Source organism: Melanotaenia boesemani, chromosome 22, assembly GCF_017639745.1.
Source record: "Melanotaenia boesemani isolate fMelBoe1 chromosome 22, fMelBoe1.pri, whole genome shotgun sequence".
In the NCBI taxonomy this organism is placed as follows: domain Eukaryota; kingdom Metazoa; phylum Chordata; class Actinopteri; order Atheriniformes; family Melanotaeniidae; genus Melanotaenia; species Melanotaenia boesemani.
The window spans coordinates 3,219,922-3,242,401 of NC_055703.1; the positions used below are offsets into that span (position 1 = coordinate 3,219,922).

The 22,480-nt window shown below is 40.5% G+C and overlaps 1 protein-coding gene across 1 annotated transcript in view; it reads right to left on the bottom strand.

Moving 5' to 3' along the window:
- Positions 1-1,235: 1,235 nt before the first annotated feature.
- Positions 1,236-22,480, bottom strand: part of opn5 (opsin 5) — a 61,773-nt gene continuing 40,528 nt past the window's right edge. The window contains exons 4-7 of the mRNA XM_041975870.1: positions 7,513-7,683; positions 5,448-5,782; positions 5,128-5,369; positions 1,236-2,252 (exon numbers count right to left, since the gene is read on the bottom strand). Of these exons, the coding sequence (XP_041831804.1) occupies positions 2,186-2,252; positions 5,128-5,369; positions 5,448-5,782; positions 7,513-7,683 (815 nt within the window). The 3' untranslated portion in view covers positions 1,236-2,185. The remainder of the gene's footprint in view (positions 2,253-5,127; positions 5,370-5,447; positions 5,783-7,512; positions 7,684-22,480) is intronic.

Genomic DNA, 22,480 nt, shown 5'->3' on the forward strand with positions numbered 1-22,480 from the left:
AATGGACAGTGGTTGTCAGTGGCAAAAATGGCCCCAGGTGCAGTAATGACTGCACCACAGGTAACTACTTTAACTACTTTGTGTACATATGCACTGTCTTCTTCTATGGTCATTTTAAGGTGTTATCCCAAAGCATCTAGCACCTATCAAACAAACCTGGTACTGCAGTTTTGAACTCAGAGCGTTTGCACTTCACTTACAGAGTTGTTTGTCCATTCAGAGACACCATAGTAAAAACGGTGGTACAAATATGGCCGCTGCCATGTATGTAGTACCACAGCAAGTAGATATAAATGGCTCTTATAAGAGAATAAAAATATAACAGTTATTTTAGATGGGTCCCATTTATGGCAGCAAAAGAGCTCTGACCCATCAGATCACGGTCAGAGAACAGGTCTTGGTTTGGAGTGAAGTCATTGCGGATTTGAATTTGACTCTCTGGTATTGTCTTTTATCCTTTCTGAAGCAGGTATTGCAGGGCCAAATGTTGTGTTTTTGAAGGGAAGTGTACTGTAGGGAAGTACTATTTTAGCCATGCGAGGGGGGTATGATTGGTGTGCAAGAATGTTTAGGTTTTTCTCAAAGGATCATCCAGGTGAATGCAGGTTTTTATCAGCATAACATTGCATTCTAGCAGGACAAGCAAAGCTTCTTTGCCTAGCGGTCGCTTTCTGTTGCAACCAATTAGTAAAGGTGGCTACTGCAGAAACTACTAAGAAGCTATGTACAGAATGCTTGGGTGGTTCAGATCCAGCCTTTCAGCATCACTTTTGCCTCCAAAATTACAAGATTTGAATGATTTTGCCCCCTGGTTTGAAACTAAAGGTTCAAGGTAACATAATCCATCTACAAAATGCAGTCTAGGCAACTCTTGCTCAACATGCCACATTCAACGATATGGATTATACCAGCAGGCTACAAAGTCTCACAAAATTGGTGCAAAGCCTATTTTTCACAGCTAGCTACCGGCTCCCCTGTGCTTCCACTCTTCATGCTATAACAAAACTAAACTCTGTCTGCTTTCGTCATATTTATAAATCTTACCAAGTCAGAACGTACGCATACATCTTTCATGCAGAATTAAAATAAATGTTGTTTTTTGTAGCTTCTGCTGAAAATGAAAAAGACAAAACAGCAAAAAATAAATACATTTAAAATTTGTCCCTGAATTAATCATAGTGGTTCCTGTGTCCTTGTTACAACCCAATATAAGGGGGTAAGCCGTAACAGTCCTTTTCCATAAATGTAGGTAGGAGGTATTTCAGATGTTTTCTTTAATTCAGTACTGCCGGCTCCTCTGCAACAAGCTGTCATCAGTGCATTCATAATGGGTTTGAAAGTAAAGTGCACCTTATCCTGTGTTTTCTTGTAAAATGCTAAGCCTTAAACTGTTTACTTCAATCAACCTTCAAAAATGTTGCAAAATGATCTCCATGGAAGGCCACAGCCTATGCCTTATTGATTAAAATGGTCTAACATTGCCCTGTCATTTATCAGCTAATCAGACAAGCTGATCCAGTGCCTTGAAATATTGATTATATACTGTATACAAGCTATACAGGTGTTAAGAGTTCATAAGATAGCAGTCTATACAAACAGCAGAAAACACAACTTGGAGCTTGACATTAACACCTGAAATTGAAGTGACTGGTTCCCGCCTGTCTGTGTGTTTTTATTTGCAGCTCAGCTAAAGAAACACAACTGGAAATGTATTCACTTTGACATCTTTCTAGCATTTTACACTTTTAGCAAAAACTGCATTTAGGAAAATAGCTCAAGATGTGACTTTGGCTGTGAACCTCTTCGGTGTTTAAATTTGATTCATGCCATCGTCTTTTGGGTAACATGTTTGTGTTTCATGGCAACGCCAGACATTATTTTTGCAATACTAAAAAAAAAAAAGTCAGTATTTGCACAACACTCCAAAGTAACTCCACAGATCGAGGAAAACCTTGCAACTGGGATGAGTTTCCACATATGAAGAGACAGAAAGCTGCAGGAAACACATAGATGTCCAGCGTGGGGGTAAAACCAGGTCTCAAGACTCAGGAACCAGCAGCAAAGGTGAGCTGTTGATCATGTAGGCAGGCAGCGTGTGATTGGTTAAGTGTAGGGCACAGAGGGAAAAGGCAAAACTCTCCAAAGCAAGAGAGGTACGAATGTAAAATTGTCTCAGATGTCTGTCTCACATCTCAATGTGAGCCTCTTTGGCTGGTGCTGTATCCTTCACTGAGCCAGAGATGGTGTAGAACCTGCAGGAACATGGAAGTGGGAGGAAACACCATCAGCAAAATATTTCTGGTCTTTGACACTGAAAACGCAAAATTAGAAAAATATAACACTTTGATGTAAAGCTCATCAGATCTATAATGCTTTAATAAGTTAAACACCCAGGACACAACCTGTCTCGCCCTTGTTTGCTCAGTCTTTATCATTGTGACAGACTAAGGGGTTAATCATTAGTCATTATTAGAAAGTGTCAGACTATGACCTAAAAAATGACTGAAAAAAGAAATACATCGGCAGCGTTGTTTAAAGTTGTTCCTGGTTAAAGATTGAGAAGGAAGGAAGTATGAGGCTGGGTGGACAGGCAGAGGTTAATTTTATTAGCAAGTAGTTTTAGCCCGGTAATTTATGTACACTTAAATACATACTGCAGTACGTTCACAATGTAGGCTTCAAAATTATGAGATGATAATATATTTTCAGACCACGGTTCTGTGACCAAAAACACTGCAAATGTTTCTACCATTAACAAAGTGTTTTTAATATGAAATCTAATCATGTCCATTAATTCTAACTATGTATCTTTATAAATATAACCTTAAAGCAAAGTAGAAAATGTGGTGGAAGTGGAAAAACAGACTGAGGAGAAGCTTCATGTGTCGGGTTTGAACCCAAATCATCTGAACTTATGCGCCTCCTTAAAAAGAAATGGTCCTAATTACGTAGCTAAAAGGGTTAACAGTCCATGTCATCACATAGAAAAAATGAGGATGTCAGTACCAGGACGGGATGAGAGGAGCTGTGTGGCATCAGAAAACTGCAGAAGCAAAATGTAAATGTTGGGCAGTTTCTGAGCCTATATTTTAACACTGCCATGTATTTTTTCATGGGTCAGTGGAGGTAATTTACAATTAGGCCTGAAATCACTTTGGCAGCTTTAATGGAGATTGGTTTTAGGGGATTTCATCAATTCGTCCATCCAGTTTCTTTACCTGTTGAATCCAGTTCAGGGTTGCTGAGGCTGAAGCTTTTTCCTGCTAGACACAGTTTAGATAAAGAAAATTGAGTTTTCATGGAGGAATTTAATGTTTAGAAAGAGGTGTGCTCCTTTTTAAAGTGGATACCAGTAACATGCTCTTTTTTTAAGCTGGATGTGGTGTTTCATGTCTATGACCAGCTGCATCTGCCTTTAATTTATGTATTTAACTTTTTCTTGTCTAGAATCATAACAAGCAGAGTGATGGTCTGGCTACCGTGTTTAAAGGAAATGAAGCTTTGTTGATGTAAGACCCCTGATATTTAAGTATTGAACATTATTTTGATTATTGCTGAGTTACACGTCAATGCTGGACCTGACGACAGGAAAAATAGGAAAGGAGGAGTGTGGAGAGAAGCTAGAAGGAGAAAGTGAAGATAAGAAAATGAGATAAAGATACAAAAGATAGAAAGAAACAGCAACAACTGAATCAGACCAGCTACACTTGTAAAGAAACAGAAAACATCCAACAGCCTCTGTGAGAAAACAAAGCTGACAATCATCAACTGAGAATAAAATGAACCAGCAAAAAGTATAGAAAAACATAACTGTAGCTATTAATGATTAAACCTACACAGCAACACAGTAAGTGTATAGTACACCACCTTTTTAGATAAAGGTCTTTTACACCAGCAGGGCTCTGTGCCTATTTCAGAACCAGTCAACACATCCAGAAAGTAAAAAAAAATAGTGGTACTTCTTCTTGAACCACAACATCATCAGTGGACAAAGGGCTGGGTTCACCCAAATACCAGACCAAGTAATCAGTACGCTTTAGAAAAGAAGAAGGAATACTGTGAATAAAAGGAAAGCTGAATAGAAGCTGGATGTGATGTTTCATGTCCAGCTTTCTTTCACAAATGAAGACAGAAGGCACATACAGGACCAAAGTTAGCGCATAACCAATTTGATCTGCCACTTCTCTTCAATGATTACGTCTATGGAGTAAAGTACTTCCACTTTTGTTCTGGTTAAACTGGTCAGAACGCGTCTGTGTGAAAGCACCAACTGTAAGCTTGCAGACCTGAGGAGACGTCAGTGTAATGCAGTATAAAGCATCTCTTGTGGTATTTTTTTGTTAAATTATGCTACAAATATGGTAAATGGTATTTATATAGCGCTTTTACCCAAAGCACTTTACAATATACACCACATTCACCCTTTCATTCACACACTGATTGAGCAAGCTGCAAAGCGCTAACCATTAGCCACACCTCGACATGAGCTCGACAGGCCAAGGATCGAACCGGCAACCTTCAGCCTACAAGACGACCACTCTACTGGCCTTTCAAGCCTGAACAGATGGTTTTACATTAATGTTCTTCATAATGAAAAGAATTACTCTTAAATTGTAGTACTCCTAGTTCTCATCAAGTTTTCCCAATGTCAAAGCATTCCAGAGACTAGACAGAGACAACGCTGTTACTGATGCAGTCATGACCCCGAGCTTTTTCATTGTGAGATGCTCCCCCGAAATAGTACATCCTTTTTATAATTTTTAATTAAATGCAGAGTTTTGTAGTTTTTTATCTCAGTTAAACTAAATGTATACTGAAAATATAACAACCTAAATAATAACAACAGATTAAAAAGATATGCGCAGTCCTTTGTCAAACTTTCCTTTTGTTAGAGGCTTAGATGCTGAGACAAGGCTCCAGACATCAAGTAAAGCCATACTGTGTTATGTAAGAAACATCAAGATGTGATCAAAGCTGCTTTCAGTGTTGCCATTGTTGTCTGCATTGTCATCATGTCAAGATGTCCTTGAGCAAGATTAAAGTCCAGGATTGAATTGTAGGTTCTGAATGAAATGGCTGCCCTCGTGATCATGGATACATGTGTGGACATGTAATGAATGGATTTACCTTGACTTTCTAAAATGCTTTCGTTTCTTCATGGCTCTAAGACAGCAGGATGAGCACGAGTTTTTCAGGTCCACAAGCTGGTAAATGATGGGGTTGTACATCGCTGAGGACTTGGCCAGCAATGTAGGTACAACAGACACAGGGATGGGGACTGAGTCTGGCTCACCGAACGCTGACACCACTGATACCACTGCATAAGGAATCCAGGCTATCAAGAAGCCTGCACAGATCAGCATTGCCACCTGAAAGATGATAGAAAGAAATATTCAGATAAGATTCCATCATACTCTCTGCATTAGAACCTCCAATATATAGCTCACCTTTGTGAGTTTCATCTCAAGGGTGTGGCTGTTTTTGATGCGAGCATCGTAGTGTGAAATCTCCTTAGAAGAAGACTTGACCTTGAAGATAATCATGACGTAAGAGAAGACAATGATCCCAGCAGGGAGGACAAGACAGAAGCACATGATGACCATGACAAAGCTCTGGCCCGACACAGAGGCCTGTGCAAGCCACCAGTCTAGAGTGCAGGATGTCCCAAAGGGCTCCGGAGCATAGTTCCCCCAGCCGACCAGGGGCATAGTGGCCCAGAAGGCTGCATACAACCATACAAAGGCCAGACATATGAAGGTGTGATGACGTTTCAGCCATGTGCCTGTAGTTGGGAAAAAAATGGATAAAGGATACAAAAGCTTAAGTTGAGACAAAAAAAAAACCACATGTTTTAGTACAAACTCTGTCAAAACTCTCAAAATCCAACCCCAAACTACCCTGTCCTGAGCAGCTGTAAAGCCTCATTTATGTTCTTTTATCTTTGTAAACTAGTAAGTCGATTTAAAATATTGTCAACTGTCACTGCCAAAACTACTCAATACGTCCTTTATGTTAGCATGGTTATTAGGCAACACCTCCACTAGAGGGCAGTGCAGAGTTCAGATTTAACTTCTGATACAGTTTCAGCATCAAACATGGTTATGAGAAAGTTTAAGAGACAATGCACGTTCTCATAAAAAGAGCTCTTCAGTAGGTGGTGGTGGACATTAAATACATCACAGCTTCTTCTTTGTTACTTTAGCTGTAACATGTCCGACAAGCTCTCTGACAATGGACTGAAACATGTACGTAAAGGATGCAGGACATGGACAGAAAGCTCTTTCTGTATATGTATGCTTATTTAACGTAGTAAAATCTTCAAATCAGGACCTGACAATTAAAACAAACAAAAAACAGGGATCATTTTGTTTGTCTGACTACCATTTGATGCTTCTTGAAATTTTGCGGTGAACTTGTTTGTTTTAAAGGGGAAATTTCTTTAACCATTTCTTCTTGATAAAGTCTGAAATGAATGACACTATTACAAACACCGATCGTTTCTTGACTGTTGACTGTAAACAGATGAGAGCGACCATTCCTGCAACTATTTACTTTTTATTATCTGAAGATGATCAAGCTTGGATTCATGTGAAAAGTCACATTTTTTTGTTATCTTGAGAAATCATCCTTTTACAACAAGAACATACTGTAACTCAGGAGATCTTGAGATAATCAAGGTGAGTTTAGGAATGAACATTTAGCACCTAATTTAAGTGGTAATTGTTACAATTGGCCAGAAGTTGTGTTTCTCTCCCTGCACTCGTTTATTATTGTCATTTACTCTCTCAGACACCGAGCACCAGGAGAGAGAGATGAGGGAGCCTCAGCCAGGACAGCACAGACAGGCCGGAGGAACTTGGTGATTGAGCCAAATCGTGAGTCACTATCCTTCATCAAAGACTTGGATGGGCTCTGCTCGCGTGAGCAAAGCGAGGCAATTCAAACCTCCTCACTTCCCCCGTAGTTTTACAGAAACACCTTAATAAGACAAACTGAAAACAAGGTTCAGGTTTTTGGACTGATGGCTTTGATGACTTAGCGAGGAAGCTGTGCAGGAGTTTTGAATATGGGTGTCCAGTTTCTCACAATTTAAATGTAAATTTGCAAACTACAGAAAAAATGTCATCTATTTTCATCTTGGTGGTGATGCACAGGAAGCTCAGTGCATGACGTGCAGAACACGGAGCTAGAAGCTCACATCGGTTCAACGTAAAGACATGAGGTTTTTTTTTTTGTGTGTGTGTGTGTGTGTGTGTGTGTGTGTGTGTGTGTGTGTGTGTGTGTGTGTGTGTGTGTGTGTGTGTGTGTGTGTGTGTGCGTGTGTCCTCTTTTTCACCAACTCAAATCTGGTCACCCTTGTTTTGTACCAGAAAGTCAAAACAGACTTGTTGCAAATTATTGGCCAAAGATTTTTTTCAGTTTCCTGACAGTCTGTGCAACACTCTGTATCAATTTAAGAACTTGCTAAATTAAAATGTTTAGGAAACTTTGCCTAGGAAGTTTTGGACGCACCGTATCGGATATGGCAGATCTTGAGGTACCGGTCCAGGCTCACCACGGTCATGGTGATGAGGCTCCCGCAGCCAAAGAAGAAGCCAGCCCAGCCGTAGAATCGGCAGCCCTTCCAGCCAAATATCCAGCGGTGGGAGAAACTAGATACAACGAAAAAGGGCTTTCCAGTCACTGGAAAGATGGAGAAATGAAAAAACAGATGAGGAAGAAAAACAGAGGGCAGGTAAGTGGATAATAAAAGAATTAGGAAAGAAAGATATAGAGAGAAAGAAAATTTTTTAACAGTGAGGTCCAAGAAAACTGTTTTCTTCATTAAAAATTGAATGTATTAATTAAATATCCACAAGTTATCCCAAGACTTTGTTTTATCCAAAATAATAATAATAATAATAATAATTATTATTATTATTATTATTATTTATTTATTTATTTGTTTATTTTTTATTTTAATTATAATAATAAAATACACTTTAAAAGAACAAATGCTAAATATTGTGTTGGTCTGATGAAATCCAGGAATAGATAGATAGTAAAAATGTCTGTGTGACAGAAGTTATGCTAAGATGAGCTAAGGACTCCAAACTGGCCAAAGGAGTTCACACAAGTTCTACAGTTCCTTTCCCGAGTTTTGAGCCAGAAGTAGTGAAAGTGGTACAGACCAGAAAAACAAGCCTTTAATGATTGAAAATGACCACCGTTTATAGCATCCATCTTTTCTATGGAAAAAAATTTAACCATGAAACTCATAGAAAATAGATGGAACCGTAAATCTGCTTAATTTAACATCTTAATACAGAACCAGCTGCAACCAGCTGAATTTACATTTTTTTATTTTGTCATGCAATAGGTCAGTCTAATAATCTCTATTGGCTACATTGACATTATATTTTATGAATTGGTGTATGTATACACAGTTATTGGATTAATAAGGATCACACAATGGATTTGTTTTAATTGGATTATAACTGGACTACAATCAGTTGCATCAAATGAGAAAAAACTGCCTAGAGACGACTTTAATGTGAATATGTGCTGCACAAATAAAGTTGAGTTGAATTGAAATAAACTTTAATCACAGATCATGCATAGCAATGGGCTATATATGTCATATTGACATGACAGCATCACACAGTTGCTGCAGGTTTGTCGGCTGCATCCATGATGAGAATCTCCCGTTCCACCACATCCCAAAGCTGCTCTACTGGACTGAGATCTGGTGGCTGTGGAGGCCGTTGGAGTCCAGTGAACTCATCGTCATGTTCTAGAAAGCAGGTGGAGATGATCTGAGCTTTGTGACATGGTGCATTATCCTGCTGGAAGTAGCATCAGAAGATGCTACACTGTGGTCATAAAGGGATGGACATGGTCAGCAACAATACTCAGGTAGGCTGTGCTGGTTAAACCAGACCACGTTGGTACTAAGGGGTCTAAATTGTGCCCAAATATATCCCCTTCACAAATGTCTCTCAATCCAGGTCCTAAAAACCCCTTGCCCTGCATGTTTTACATGTGTTCCTACTCCCACACACCTGATTCAGATTAATGAATGAATCAAGTTTTTTCCTGTTAACAAGCCATTGATTTCATTCAGGTGTGTTACAGGAGGGTTACCTCTAAAACATGTGGGGCAGTGGGTCCTGAGGACCTGGACTGAGGATCACTGCCCTGCACTATTACACCAAGGCAGGATGGATCCATGCTATCATGAGGTTTCCACCAAAGTCTTGTCTGAAGAAGGGCGGGCATCACATTAAACTTTTCAGGAGCATCTTCTAGTCTACCTTTATTTATTTATCCACCAAATTCTGAGCCCAGCATCTGAATGTGGAGCTGAAATGGAGACTCATCAGACCAGCGACGTTTCTCCATCTTCTATTGTCCAGTGTTGGTGAGTGTGTGTGAATTGTAGCCTCAGTTTCCTGTTCTTAGCTGGCAGGAGGAACCCGGTGTGGTCTTCTGCTGCTGTAGTCCATCTGCTGCAATACTTCACTCACTGTTGTCTTTCTATCATCTCCAACCAGTCTGCCCATTCTCCTCTGACCTCTGACATCAGTGAGACATTCTGGTCCAGACAACTGCTGCTCACTGAATATTTTCTCTTCTTCAGACCATTATCTGGAAACCCTAGAGATGGTTGTGGGTGAAAATCCCAGGAAATACTCAGACCAACACCAAGCCACGTTCAAAGTCACTTAAATCTGTATAAGTAAATGCCTCTGCATCAGTGGTGTCCTCATGCATATGCATGTCATCTTTGTAAGGAACACTAATCCCCTCCCCCCATATTTTTACAAACGCTGGCTTTAACACCTTTCATAAGTAACCCACTGAGCATATTTTTCTTCTGTTTGGGACATAGAATCACATTTTGCAGCAGTTTCTCAGCATCCTTCCGAGCCCACAGCATTAAAATGATGCCATGATCGTTTCTCACATGGTGCCGCCTGAGGGCTTGAAGATCACACACATTCAACAGTGGTTTCCATCCTTGACCTTTACACACTGAGCTTTTCCAAGACTATCTGAATCTCTTTACAATATTGAGCATTGTAGATGCTGAAAGGACAAAAAAATGTTTGCAATTGTGCATTGAGAAATATCCTTTGGAGCTCCATGATGATTCTCTGACTGAGTTGGGCACAGACTGACAAGTCTAATATGCCATCTCTTCTGTCCTCTTTCAACCTGGTTTTCTTTACCACTTTCCCAATTTTGTTAAATTAGGTGTTTTAGAAACCTGAAGATTCTAAGATTCTGGATTTACATTCACTTCCTTTAAGTTTTCCATATTTGCTTCTTAAATATACCAAATTATAACTGGATTGTACAACACTTAGTGGCCTTACAGACTAAGAAGCAAAAGAAAAAAAAAAAAACAAGCGGCTGCAACTGTAACAAGCATGAACTCGATAAGCTTAGGGGCACAGGCTGCTGAGCTGGCAAAGTTAACTCAACTAAATAAAACACAACAGGCAGAAAAATCCCTCTCCATGTCTCGTAGCACTGGTAATAAAAGGCCTTTTTTCTTGTTTCCAAGGATTCAGATTCAAAGGATAAAAAGTGGGAATCCATGTGACAGCTCCCCGAGCAACTATGCAAGAACAAATCTGTAGAAAACCAAGCTGCAAACATGACTAGGCTAATTGTTTTTGGTGTATTAACATCTGTTAACCAGGAAAGCATGTTCCAATCAATGCAACAAGTAGGAAAGGTGCAGGGCAGGTTTGTGGAGAGCTGTGGGGAGTGCATAATGGATACACCGACTGAATCAATGAATGAAAAACAAATAACCAAAACTGTGAGCACAAATGATAACAGTGACATGGTGAACAGATTTCTATTGTTGACATAAAAACACAAATAAAATCTTTGAAATGTAAAAAGCTAATAATGTGTATATTACTGTTATCAAACCATCTCCATGGGATTTATGTCTTTAACAGAAGTAATAGGACTCATTTTTGACTCAACATAGACTGTGACTGTGGCACTGTGTCGGAGGTGAAACCTCTTCCTGGAGAGCTTCGGGCTTCCAACTCAAGCCATGTGGCTCACCAAACCTTGAGCTGTTTAAGGAGCCACATTTTTTCTTGGAATCACCAAATCCCAGCGGGTGATTTTCACCCACTCCCACACACACACACACACACACACAAACACACACACGTTAACGCATGCTCTAGTTAAAAAGATTAACATGCAAAAAGCAAATATATACAGATCTGTCATCCACATGCTTCAGCTGTTCTTTAACCACAACAACATGAGGGTTAACAACAGGCCTGGGAGTAACAACAACCTACAAAGCTTTGCAAATGCCCATGTTGCGTTTTCTTCTAATGAAACCATCATGTGAACCACAGCATTTACCTGACAGACAGCCAGTCCTTGTCAATAATCTTTAGCTGATCATCAATATTTCTGCTAACTCTCTTACACTAATTTATCAAATGGATTATACAACTATTTACTGTGGCCAGCCGAATAACATTATAATCTTCAGGTATTACAGGGTAAATTTAATTTCAATAACACAAAATATTCATAACGTAAATGTATATCTGGTCTCTTCATCCAGACAGCGTTCTGTGTTGTTCTATGCTCGTTCAGACTAAGTAAACTTCCACTGACGTAATGTAAATAGACTTTCTTAGTTTTATTATTTATTTCATCAGTGTTGTGCCTGAACCAGTTCATTGAACGATCATTCATGAACTGGTTCATATTTTGGGTGAACTGAACGTTCTCTAGTTCTGCCTGATGAATGTTATTGTGAGCGCGCTCATTCTGCTGTTTGTGGATGTGGTTTCCATGGAGCCTTCCAGGCTAAATCCTGGCTACAACACATCCTAAACAGGCTTTAATATATAGGTGAAAAACACCACATCTGGCAACACCAGCCACCACGGAGCTGCATCGCGCATGCAACATCAAATTGCGAAACATGGAGGCAAAATCCAATGAAGGCAGCAGCACCACCTCTGCCTCAATGATCACTACAGCATCTTCATATGATCACTTAAAATATATTTTTTAAAAGGTCAGTGATGATCCAGGAGGGAGAAATCTGGCCTTTTTCCGTAAACTTTCCCTGTCAGGTGTCAAGAAGCAACTCCGGACATCAACAACGTCAACAGCACACCTCAAACAGCAGAACCGGCTAGCCTTCCAAGGTACGTGAACTAAATGTCTCTAAAAACAATCTAAAGACTTGGCAACGATGGCTAAAACAGATCCTCTACCAGCCAGAACTTAATAATGTCGTCCAGTAGCAGCGGCTCCGTAGTCTTCATCTCCAGCTGCAGATGGAAAACCTTCTGCAGGATGTTGTCAGAGACCTTTAAGGAACAAGGAACCCTCAGCTTTCAGAAAGTTCCCAAATGCAGACATATGGTTTGCATGTCTTTCTTTGTTTTGTTGTTTACTTATTCATTTGGCTGAATGTTGCACTTTTATGACTCAAGTTCTAGAACTTTTATTGGGACAAACAAGTCAGAAAAAATACATTCACAAAACATTGAAAAGTGTCTTAATGAAAAGATAAATAATGTTTAAATGTTTTGCACTTTGAGGTACATCCTTTGTTTTCTACCTCCGCCTGGTTCCTCCCTCAGATAGTTTAATAAATCCTCATTAAAAAAGACCATTCAAGCAAGTTTTTCCTCATGTTTTTATACTGTAGGAGTGAAAACTGCAACTGGCTACGAGTGTGGACTGAATGAGTGGCAACAATAGGAAAATGTCAGTATTCTGAGGGTAATAGTTCACAGCAACATATTGGGAAAAAAGAACCATGAATGTATGAACTGAACTTTGAACTAGTTCATGTACAAATTGAACTTTCGCAACACCGTATTTCATGATATATAGAAAGAACTCACTGTATCCTCATAACACACACATGTTCAGTTTGAACGTCAACAAGTCGTCTTGATCATGTCCACAGGCCGACACACACTGAGTCGCCGCCACGTGGTCGACTGATTAGTTACTCATGTTGACGAGCGGTTGAACAGGTGCACTTAATGAAGGGGCCTGTGAATGCATGTTCAAGCAAGAAAAACAGAATCTAGGAGCTGGAGGGAGAATGGTAGTGCAAAATTCTTTCAAAGACAAAGGCAAGGGATCTTAGCACTGCATTTCGGTGAGTCACATATATGAGTCGGCTCATATGTTTCCTTTTTAAACTGTTATTAAGAAGTCCATTTTAGGAACACTTCATTTGACTTTACATCAAATATTCAGGGGTTTAGTTGCATTTAGTGTTTAAAATTGAATATTGAACAGTCAGTCTTTACAGGCTTTTCAGATGACGATGGTTTCTTAGTGACTGAATTAACTTTATCTGAGCTGACTGAATTCTCTAATTCAGAATTTTAATGCTCTTTGGATTTTACCTCCAGCAAATGTCAGCCCAATCATGCTGTGTTATCTAGTCTTTAACTTGGACTGTACTGACTCATGCAAGTCATTGATGAAGACATTTGTGTAGGAATAAAACTATGCAGTTATTCTTGATGTTGCAATGCCATTATTCACATCACAAGGCATCAGAGGACAGCAGACTGGCTTCAAAACATTTATTGTTAGCCAGGACCAGTAGCTGCAGGGGAAACACATGGGCTGATTACCCAGCTTTGTTCAGTACACACACATTCTTTGTTGACTTAACTGTGACTGTGTCTGCACCATGCGGGGCATGCACAGGTCAGAATCTCCTGCTGATGTGTGTTAACCCCAAAATCCAGACAGAGCGGGCTGTTACAGTCTTAACTCATCAAACAATCATGACAATTTCTGGCATTTTGCCAATGAAAAGTAAAAATGTAGATACAGAGACACCTCGTGCTGCTCTGGGAAGTGCTGCTTTCCAAACCTCAAGCTCCCTCAACACGCGTGTTTATTTTATTTTATTTATTTATTTATTTATTTTTTTTGCTTTTCATAAACTTTGTTGATAGAAAATAGTTTCATGTGGGGAATTGTTTGACCTTAAATAAAACTGCTGCTCAGCGTTTTGTGGTTTGTGCAGCTGGACCCACAACAAGTTGGGAAAAAGCTTATCCTAACTAAATATACTACCAGTTATGTTGAACCTATTTGGATAGCAGCGGGTAAACAGGCTCAGAAGAAACCACACACTGATCACGAGTCTTATTTTAGCACAGGGTATTTCTGTGATGTTTCTAGTAACTTTTGTTTTTGCTACAGTGTCAGCAACTAGAGAAAATAAAAACCTGGAAACATCCCATCTGGGCCATTCAAGCTACCATAGCGATCAGTTTCCTGTCTAATTTTAGGTAAATTGAGTGGGTTATGATTGAGTGAAATCCTTTTGAGATCCAACTCACTGAAGAATGGTTCAGAACCAGCAAACTGACTTATTTTGCTGGTGTGAGATGAGAGTAATTTTTGTTATATGTGAACACAAGGAGCACACCTGTAGGAACTGTGTTGTGTTACTGCTGTACTGGAAAGTTGCCGTGGATTACTGTTCTGGTCTTTTAACAGGACTTCCTAAAAAGAGCATGAAACATCTGCAGCTCCTCCAAATGCTGCTGGAGTTTGTTGTAGAAAAATTACCAAGAGTCTGGAATGAGTAAAAGTATATAAGGTTTAGATGGCGCTCCACAGAGTGCGACGTTGCGGAGCTCTCCCGAGTCCAGTTATTCTTTTTCTTCTCCTCTCTATCACTTTTTTATGCTGAGTTAAGGCACACACTGCAAAGTACTTTTATGATCGGGCGACCCTACTACAACTGAGAGAGCGCAGTCATTTCGGACTTTTCAACCCGAACGTTCTGGAGTCCTTCCCTGAAACAACATGCTATGTGGACTCGACGCTAGGCCGCCCCCAGACAGGGAGCTCTTTTGAGAACAACAGGCCGAAGCGGAGGCGAGCCAGACGGGGAGGAGCAGACCGCAGGCTTCGGCGCTTGGCTAGCAATGGTAGGCTAACCCTGCCGATCATACTGTTTGCGAATGTCCAGTCGCTGGAAAATAAGATGGATGAACTTCACGTCCGGATTTCTATGCAGAAGGACATAGAGGATTGCTCCATACTGTGTTTCTGTGAAACATGGCTGGGAGAAAGGACACCTGACGAGGTAGTAACATTAGATGGCTACACAGCCTTCAGAATGGACCGATGCGCAGCAGACAGCGGCAAGACCCGGGGAGGAGGAACGGCCGCCCTTGTCAAACAATCCTGGTGTACCGACTGTAAGATCATCTCCAAATCATGTTCTGAAACGGTGGAATACCTGACCCTGAGGTTAAGACCTTTTTATCTGCCTAGAGAATTGCAGTGCATTATTGTGAGTGTTGTGTACATCCCCCCCTCTGCCAAGGAGGAGGCTGCTCTGAGGGAGCTACATGACATGATCAATGAGCATGAAAATACATATCCTGGCGCTGCTCTCATTATTTTAGGAGATTTCAACCACTGTAATCTCCGAAAAACAATGCCAAAACTGCACCAATTTGTGAACTTCCCCACCAGGGGAAATAAAACACTGGATCACTGTTACAGCAACATTAAGGACGCCTATTCAGCCGAACCACGACCCCATTTTGGAAGATCTGACCACCTGGCGATCCGGCTAAAACCAGTCTATAACAAAAGGCTCAAGTCAACACCAGTCACAGTCAGGACCATTAACACCTGGACTGACAGTGCACAAGCTAGCCTGCAGGGCTGCTTAGAGGCCACAGACTGGAGCACCTTCAAAGAGGCCACAAACGACCTCCATGAATACACAGAGGCTGTTAGCGACTACATCAGATGGTTCACGTCCATCTGTGCACCCCCCAGGACTGTGCGTATGTTTCCCAACCAAAAACCCTGGCTCAATGGGGACATAAAACAGAAAATAAGGACGAGGCAGGAGGCCTTCAAGTCAGGAGGTCACGGGGAGTACAAGAGAGCCCGGTACGAGCTGCAGAGGTCCATCAGGGCAGCAAAAAGGGCTTACTCCCAAAAACTTGGAGGCTACCACCTCAACCATAACACATGAAGGATGTGGCAGGGAATCCAGGCTGTCACAAACTACAGAAGGACCACACCCAAAACAGACCCCAGGGACACTATTCTCCCAGACAGCCTGAACACCTTTTATGCCAGATTCGACAGGCTGAACACAGACTCACCCTCAAAAGCCATCTGTAACCCTACGGACACTGTCTTCCAGGTCACACACACCCAGGTACCGAAGGCCCTAAAGAATGTAAACCCCCACAAGGCGGTGGGACCTGATGGAGTGCCTCCAAGAGTACTGAAGGCCTGTGGTGAACAGCTAGCCGGTGTGTATGCTGACATCTTCAACATGTCATTATCCCAGGCTGTTGTCCCCCGTATCTTCAAAACGTCCACTATCATACCAGTCCCCAAAAGACCTGACACACCAAACTTAAACGACTTCAGGCCAGTGGCACTAACACCAGTTGCCATGAAGTGCTTAGAAAAGCTCGTCCTCACCCACATTAACAACATAGTCCCGGACACTATCGACCCCTTCCAGTTTGCTTATCGCCCCAACTGATCAGTGGATGACGCGGTGGCAATAGCCCTTCACTACATCCTGCAGCACCTGGAGAGCAGCAGGACATATGCCAGGATGCTCTTCCTGGACTACAGCTCTGCATTTAACACCATCCGCTCAGGCAGGCTGACTGAGAAGCTGGCAGACCTTGGAGTCCCTACTCCCACCTGCAACTGGATTCTGGACTTTCTGACTGAAAGACCACAGGTGGTGAAGATGGGAGGGCGGGTGTCTGCTAAGCTCACAGTCAGCTGCTCCACAGGGCTGCTGCCTCAGCCCCAAACTCTTCACCTTGTACACACATGACTGTGTCTCCACCCAGGACAGTACCATCATCATCAAATATGCTGATGACATCACTATCCTGGGCCTCATCAAGGCGGGAGATGAGTCAGGATACAGGGCCCTGGTCAACAACATCGCTGTCTATGGAGAGGAGAATGACCTCATCCTCAACACAGACAAGACGAAAGAAATAAGCCTGGACTTCAGGAAGAACCCTCCCCCTCTACAGCCTCTTTTCATCAGCGGGACTGAGGTGGAGAGGGCAGACAGCTACAGATTCCTAGGACTGCAGGTAACATCTGACCTGAGCTGGACTCGTAACACCACAGCCACAGTGAAAAAAGCCCAGAAAAGACTTTATTTCATTAGGCTGCTCAGGAAAGCTGGTCAGAACCATCACCCTCTCACCCAGGCCTACAGAGGACTGATAGAGAGCATCCTCACCGCAGGGATCACTGTCTGGTATGGAAACACCACACAGGCAGAGAGGAAGGCTCTGCAAAGAGTCATAAAGACTGCGGAGAGGATTATAGGCACAAAACTTCCTTCCATGGACTGTATGTACGAGCAGCGCTGTTGAAAAAGAGCAGAGGGAATCATCAGAGACTCACTCCATCCCGCTCACCCTCTGCTCAGACACAAACACTGCGCGTACAACCTCAGACACAGCAGAGCGGACAGTATCAAAACTCGCAAGACTCACTTTTTCAACAGCTTCTTCCCAGCCACAGTCAGACTGATGTCAAAACAAAACTACTGAACTTATGCAAAATGCAAAATGTGAAAGACACTATCTCACTTTAATTACATGTGCATGTGCAATATCTGACCTGCACTATCATCACCTGTGAAACAGGACGATGTCTTTTTATCCCCTCCTGTATAATGTGCAGTTCCTCTGATCAATGTTCAGTTGCTTGAGAATTTCATGTGCAATATTCTCCCTCTCATGTGCAATATTCTCCCTCTCCCCCTACCCACTCCTCTATCTCACAATACCCTCTGCTCTTGTACAGCGCTGTATAGTGTACAATAGTATGGCTACATACTATATTTTATATTTTATACATTTTTTTTTTTTTTTTGTATTTATACATTTTTTACTACAGTTTATTTTTCTAATGTGTACAGTGTTCACTTATTCTTGATTCATCTTTTCTGTCCTACGACTTAAACTGTGACTCCGAAAGAGCCCTGCACAAGAATTCCAATGTACCTTGACGTTTTTTGGTTTCATGTACAAATGGCAAATAAAGAACTTTGAACTTTGAACTTTTTTTATTACGGGGGAATTATTGAATATAGAATTACTTGCAGGTAATGAGAGTGGTCGTCCTGACTCGCATGAAGTCAGGAGAGACTCTGAGGAGGCAAGAGGAAAAACAACAGTTCTACTTTTCTGTAGAAAGAATCCTCCTTCCTGAAGACCTTGGATGGACACACAACTCCAAGAGCTGGCGTCAAAACAACCTCATGTATTTGTGTCTCCACCAGAACCAGTCTAAGGGTCTGAGGAAGGACCAGATAAAGGTCATCTTACCCACATAGTGAACTTTTAACAGAGCATGTATATGAAGAGAATAAACCTTAAAAGTGAATTAAAGCATGAAGAGTAAAACTGTACAATGTAAAAAAGTGTAATATAGTAACAATCAGTGTAAATACAATTTATAAATGAATATAGTAAAAGAAGTAATTATAGTTGTGATTATAATATTATATATAGAGCATAATAAGTAAAATTTTAACTTAAGTAAAATTCCACAAGTTTAACCAGAACTAAGAGATCTGAACATGTCACACTGCATTTGCAAGCTAAATCTACCAGCGTGTGTTAACTAGGGCTGGGTATTGTCACGAATTTCCTGAATTGATTCGATTCACAACAACTTATTTCGATTCAGTTTTGATTAAATCTAATTTGATTAGATCTCAATTCACTTACAGCTAATTATGTAGCACCTATTTTAAAGATATTCTCAGATAACTATTGTCTTTTATAAACACTGAGTGCATTTACTTGACAATCAAAATCAGTTATCTGGAAGTAATCTGATTACTGTAATAATCTGATCTGACATCCACTACATCTACATGCATTTTTGAAATACTAGAAAAATACAGTGTTTCCCCAGACTCACAGCCAGAAATGCTGTGATGAAAAAAACCCCTCAGGACAGAAAAATGGTTAAACTTTTTAAATATTTTTAAACAAAGCAGAGCCGAGAGGTGTGCATGAACAGTTAGCTAACGTTAGCTAATGCTATCAAACTCTGAAGCCTGAGGTGTCGCTGGTGGCAGCTCGTAATATCAGCAGCGCACGCGGCCGGTCGAAAAACCGTCAGGACGCACAGCCGCACCATACATGATAAATATAAACACTCGCGTTTTATGTATGAGAGAACACGCATTAAGGTACATATACGGACATTTAACATACGGACAAACGCGCGCAATCAGGCTGCATGCAAACACGCGCGAACACGCAAGAGGGGCGCACAAAGACACACGCGTCAGTAACACGCATGAAGCATTAAACCGTTCACAATAACCATGTTAAAAATCGTCTGTTGGAATGTACATGGAGCCGGTTCCAGGGAGAAGAGGTTGAAGATCTTTAATAAATTACAGGAGCTGCAGGCTGACATTGTCTTACTACAAGAGACTCATTTAACAAACTCAACCATAGATCTTCTTAAAACAGCTCAGTTTCCTCATGTTTACTCAGCTTGTTACAATTCTAGGCAAAGAGGAGTAGCTACTCTTATTAATAAGAGACTAAATTTTGACATAGATAGCACAGTAGCGGATCCGGAAGGCAGATTTCTGATAACTTTATTATCTATTTGTAATATCAAATTATGTATTACCAATGTGTACGGCCCCAATGCAGATGATCCCTCCTTTTTCCACTCCCTGTTTGCTACACTCCAGAATTATTCAGATAACAGAATAGTGCTAGCTGGTGATTTTAATGTAGTCTTGACTGAACAAGATCGCTGCAGCACATCAGGTAGTCATCGAGTCTGGCAGTCGTCAGAAACTATCAAACAGTACATGAAGGATTTTGGTCTTTGCGATGCTTGGCGCTCTCACCATCCTAAACTAAGAGAATACACCTTCTTCTCTTCAGTTCACCACTCCTTCTCTAGAATAGATTATATATTAAATAGTAACTCACTAATGGGCGACATTTCAGAGACTCAGATACATCCAATCAGCATTAGCGATCACGCACCAGTTTCATTCACTCTGAGAAACAAAAATAATAAACCGATTGGTAAAAGCTGGAGATTCAACACCTCTTTATTGAAAGATCCTGAGTTCATTGATTATTTTAAAAAAGAATGGTCAATTTATATAGAAAAAAATGACATGCCTGAAACTTCAGCGTGTCTCCTATGGGAAGCAGGAAAAGCAGTAATGCGAGGGAAAATAATTTCCTTCTCCTCACATAAGAAGAAGAAGGAAACAGCAAGAGTTTTAGAATTAGAACTCAGGATTAAATCATTGGAGGAGGCTTACCGCATTTCCCCCAAAGAGCACACAATGAATAATATAAGGAAAACTAAATTGCAGCTTAAAGAAATTATAGATAAAAAAACACAGTTTTTAGTGCAAAGACTTCGCTTGGAGAACTTTGAACACAGTAACAAATCTGGAAAGTTTTTAGCAAATCAACTAAAAACAAACAAGGAGAAAACAACAATCTCCTCTGTTAAAGATCAAGACGGAAACATCAGCCGTGACCCAGACAAGATAAATGACACGTTTAGAAGCTTCTATAAAACATTATATGAATCACAGATTAATCCAACAGATGAACATATTGAACAATTTTTAAACAACATTAATCTACCAAAACTAAAAAATGAAAATAAAATAAATTTAGATGCACCTATTACTGTAGATGAACTCCACGAAGCTCTCCAACATATGCCCAACAATAAAGCCCCGGGTCCAGATGGTTACTCAGCAGAATTTTACAAGGAATTCTGGACAACGCTAGCTCCTACATTTTATAATATGTTGTTAGAAATACAGGAAAAACAAAAAATACCGCAAAATATGAACTTAGCTAATATAACACTATTGCTAAAACCAGGCAAAGACCCCACACTTCCATCTAGTTACCGTCCCATATCTTTAATAAATGTAGACCTGAAAATAATTAGTAAAGCTCTTGCCAGAAGGATAGAAAAAATAACCCCTCTTATAATACATCCGGACCAGACAGGTTTTATAAAAGGTCGACATTCATCTACTAACACACGTAGACTAATTAACCTCATTGATTACTCTACTTTACATAATCTAGAATCCACAATCATTTCTCTAGATGCAGAAAAAGCCTTCGACAGGGTAAACTGGAAGTTTCTATTTGCAACACTAGACAAATTTGGGTTTGGACCTTCTTTCATAGAGTGGATTAAAATATTATATAATAACCCAAATGCATGTGTGAAAACCAACGATCAAACTTCTCCAAGCTTCCGCTTACAGAGAGGCACCAGACAGGGCTGTCCACTCTCCCCCTCACTTTTTGCCATTTTCATAGAGCCGTTAGCAGCTGCTATTAGACAAAATATAGAAATTAAAGGAATCCAGGGCAAAAATATAGAACATAAAATAAGTCTTTATGCAGATGATGTATTACTCTTCCTTCAGAACTCACAAACATCACTCTCTCAGACAATCACGGTTATTAATAAGTTCTCATCAATATCTGATTATTCTATTAACTGGTCTAAGACTACAGCCATGTCCATCAACTGTGACCTACAAAACATCCCTAATATCAAAATACAGACAGGAAACATTAGATATTTAGGTATAAATATTTCCCCCAGATTATCAGATTTAACAAAATTAAACTATGTTCAGCTACTAAAAACAATAGAAGATGATCTCTTACGGTGGAGGCGCTTACCCATCTCAATAATGGGGAGAGTTGCCACCATTAAGATGATGATCCTACCTAAAGTTAATTATTTATTTTCAATGATACCCACTAAACCCTCCACCAGTTGGTTTAAATCTCTGGACTCTTTCATATCCAAGTTTCTTTGGAAAAACAAGCCGTCACGTATCAGTCTTAAAACCTTACAGCAGACTAAAGATAGAGGAGGACTGGACCTACCAAACTTTAATAACTACTTTATAGCTAACAGGCTGCAGTACATCTCCAAGTGGCTCAAACCCAGTTATCTGGATGAGCCGTGGCTAGATGTGGAGCAGGCTTTGTGTGAGGACTTAGTCATCTCTGACCTGCCGTTCATCAGCTCAACCATTAAACCATATAAGTGCTTTAAAAGCCTTAACATCCGTTTTTCCTTAATGGCTTGGTGGGAATTCTGTAAGATAACCAGATCTTCCCTCTTTCCATGTAGACTTACACCCATCTGGAACAACCCTGACATCCTGCAGAACAAAAAGATGATAAACTTCACTCAATGGAAGACTAAAGGAATACAACAGTTAGGACAGATAATAGAAAATGGAAACTTTGTATCTTTCAACACAATTGTCTCACAGTATGGAATCAACAGCAATAAATTCTTAGAGTACCACCAACTAAAATCAATTATATGTAAGAAGTATACCCCTGTACAGTTAGACTTGCAGCTTCCTGTCAGAATAGCA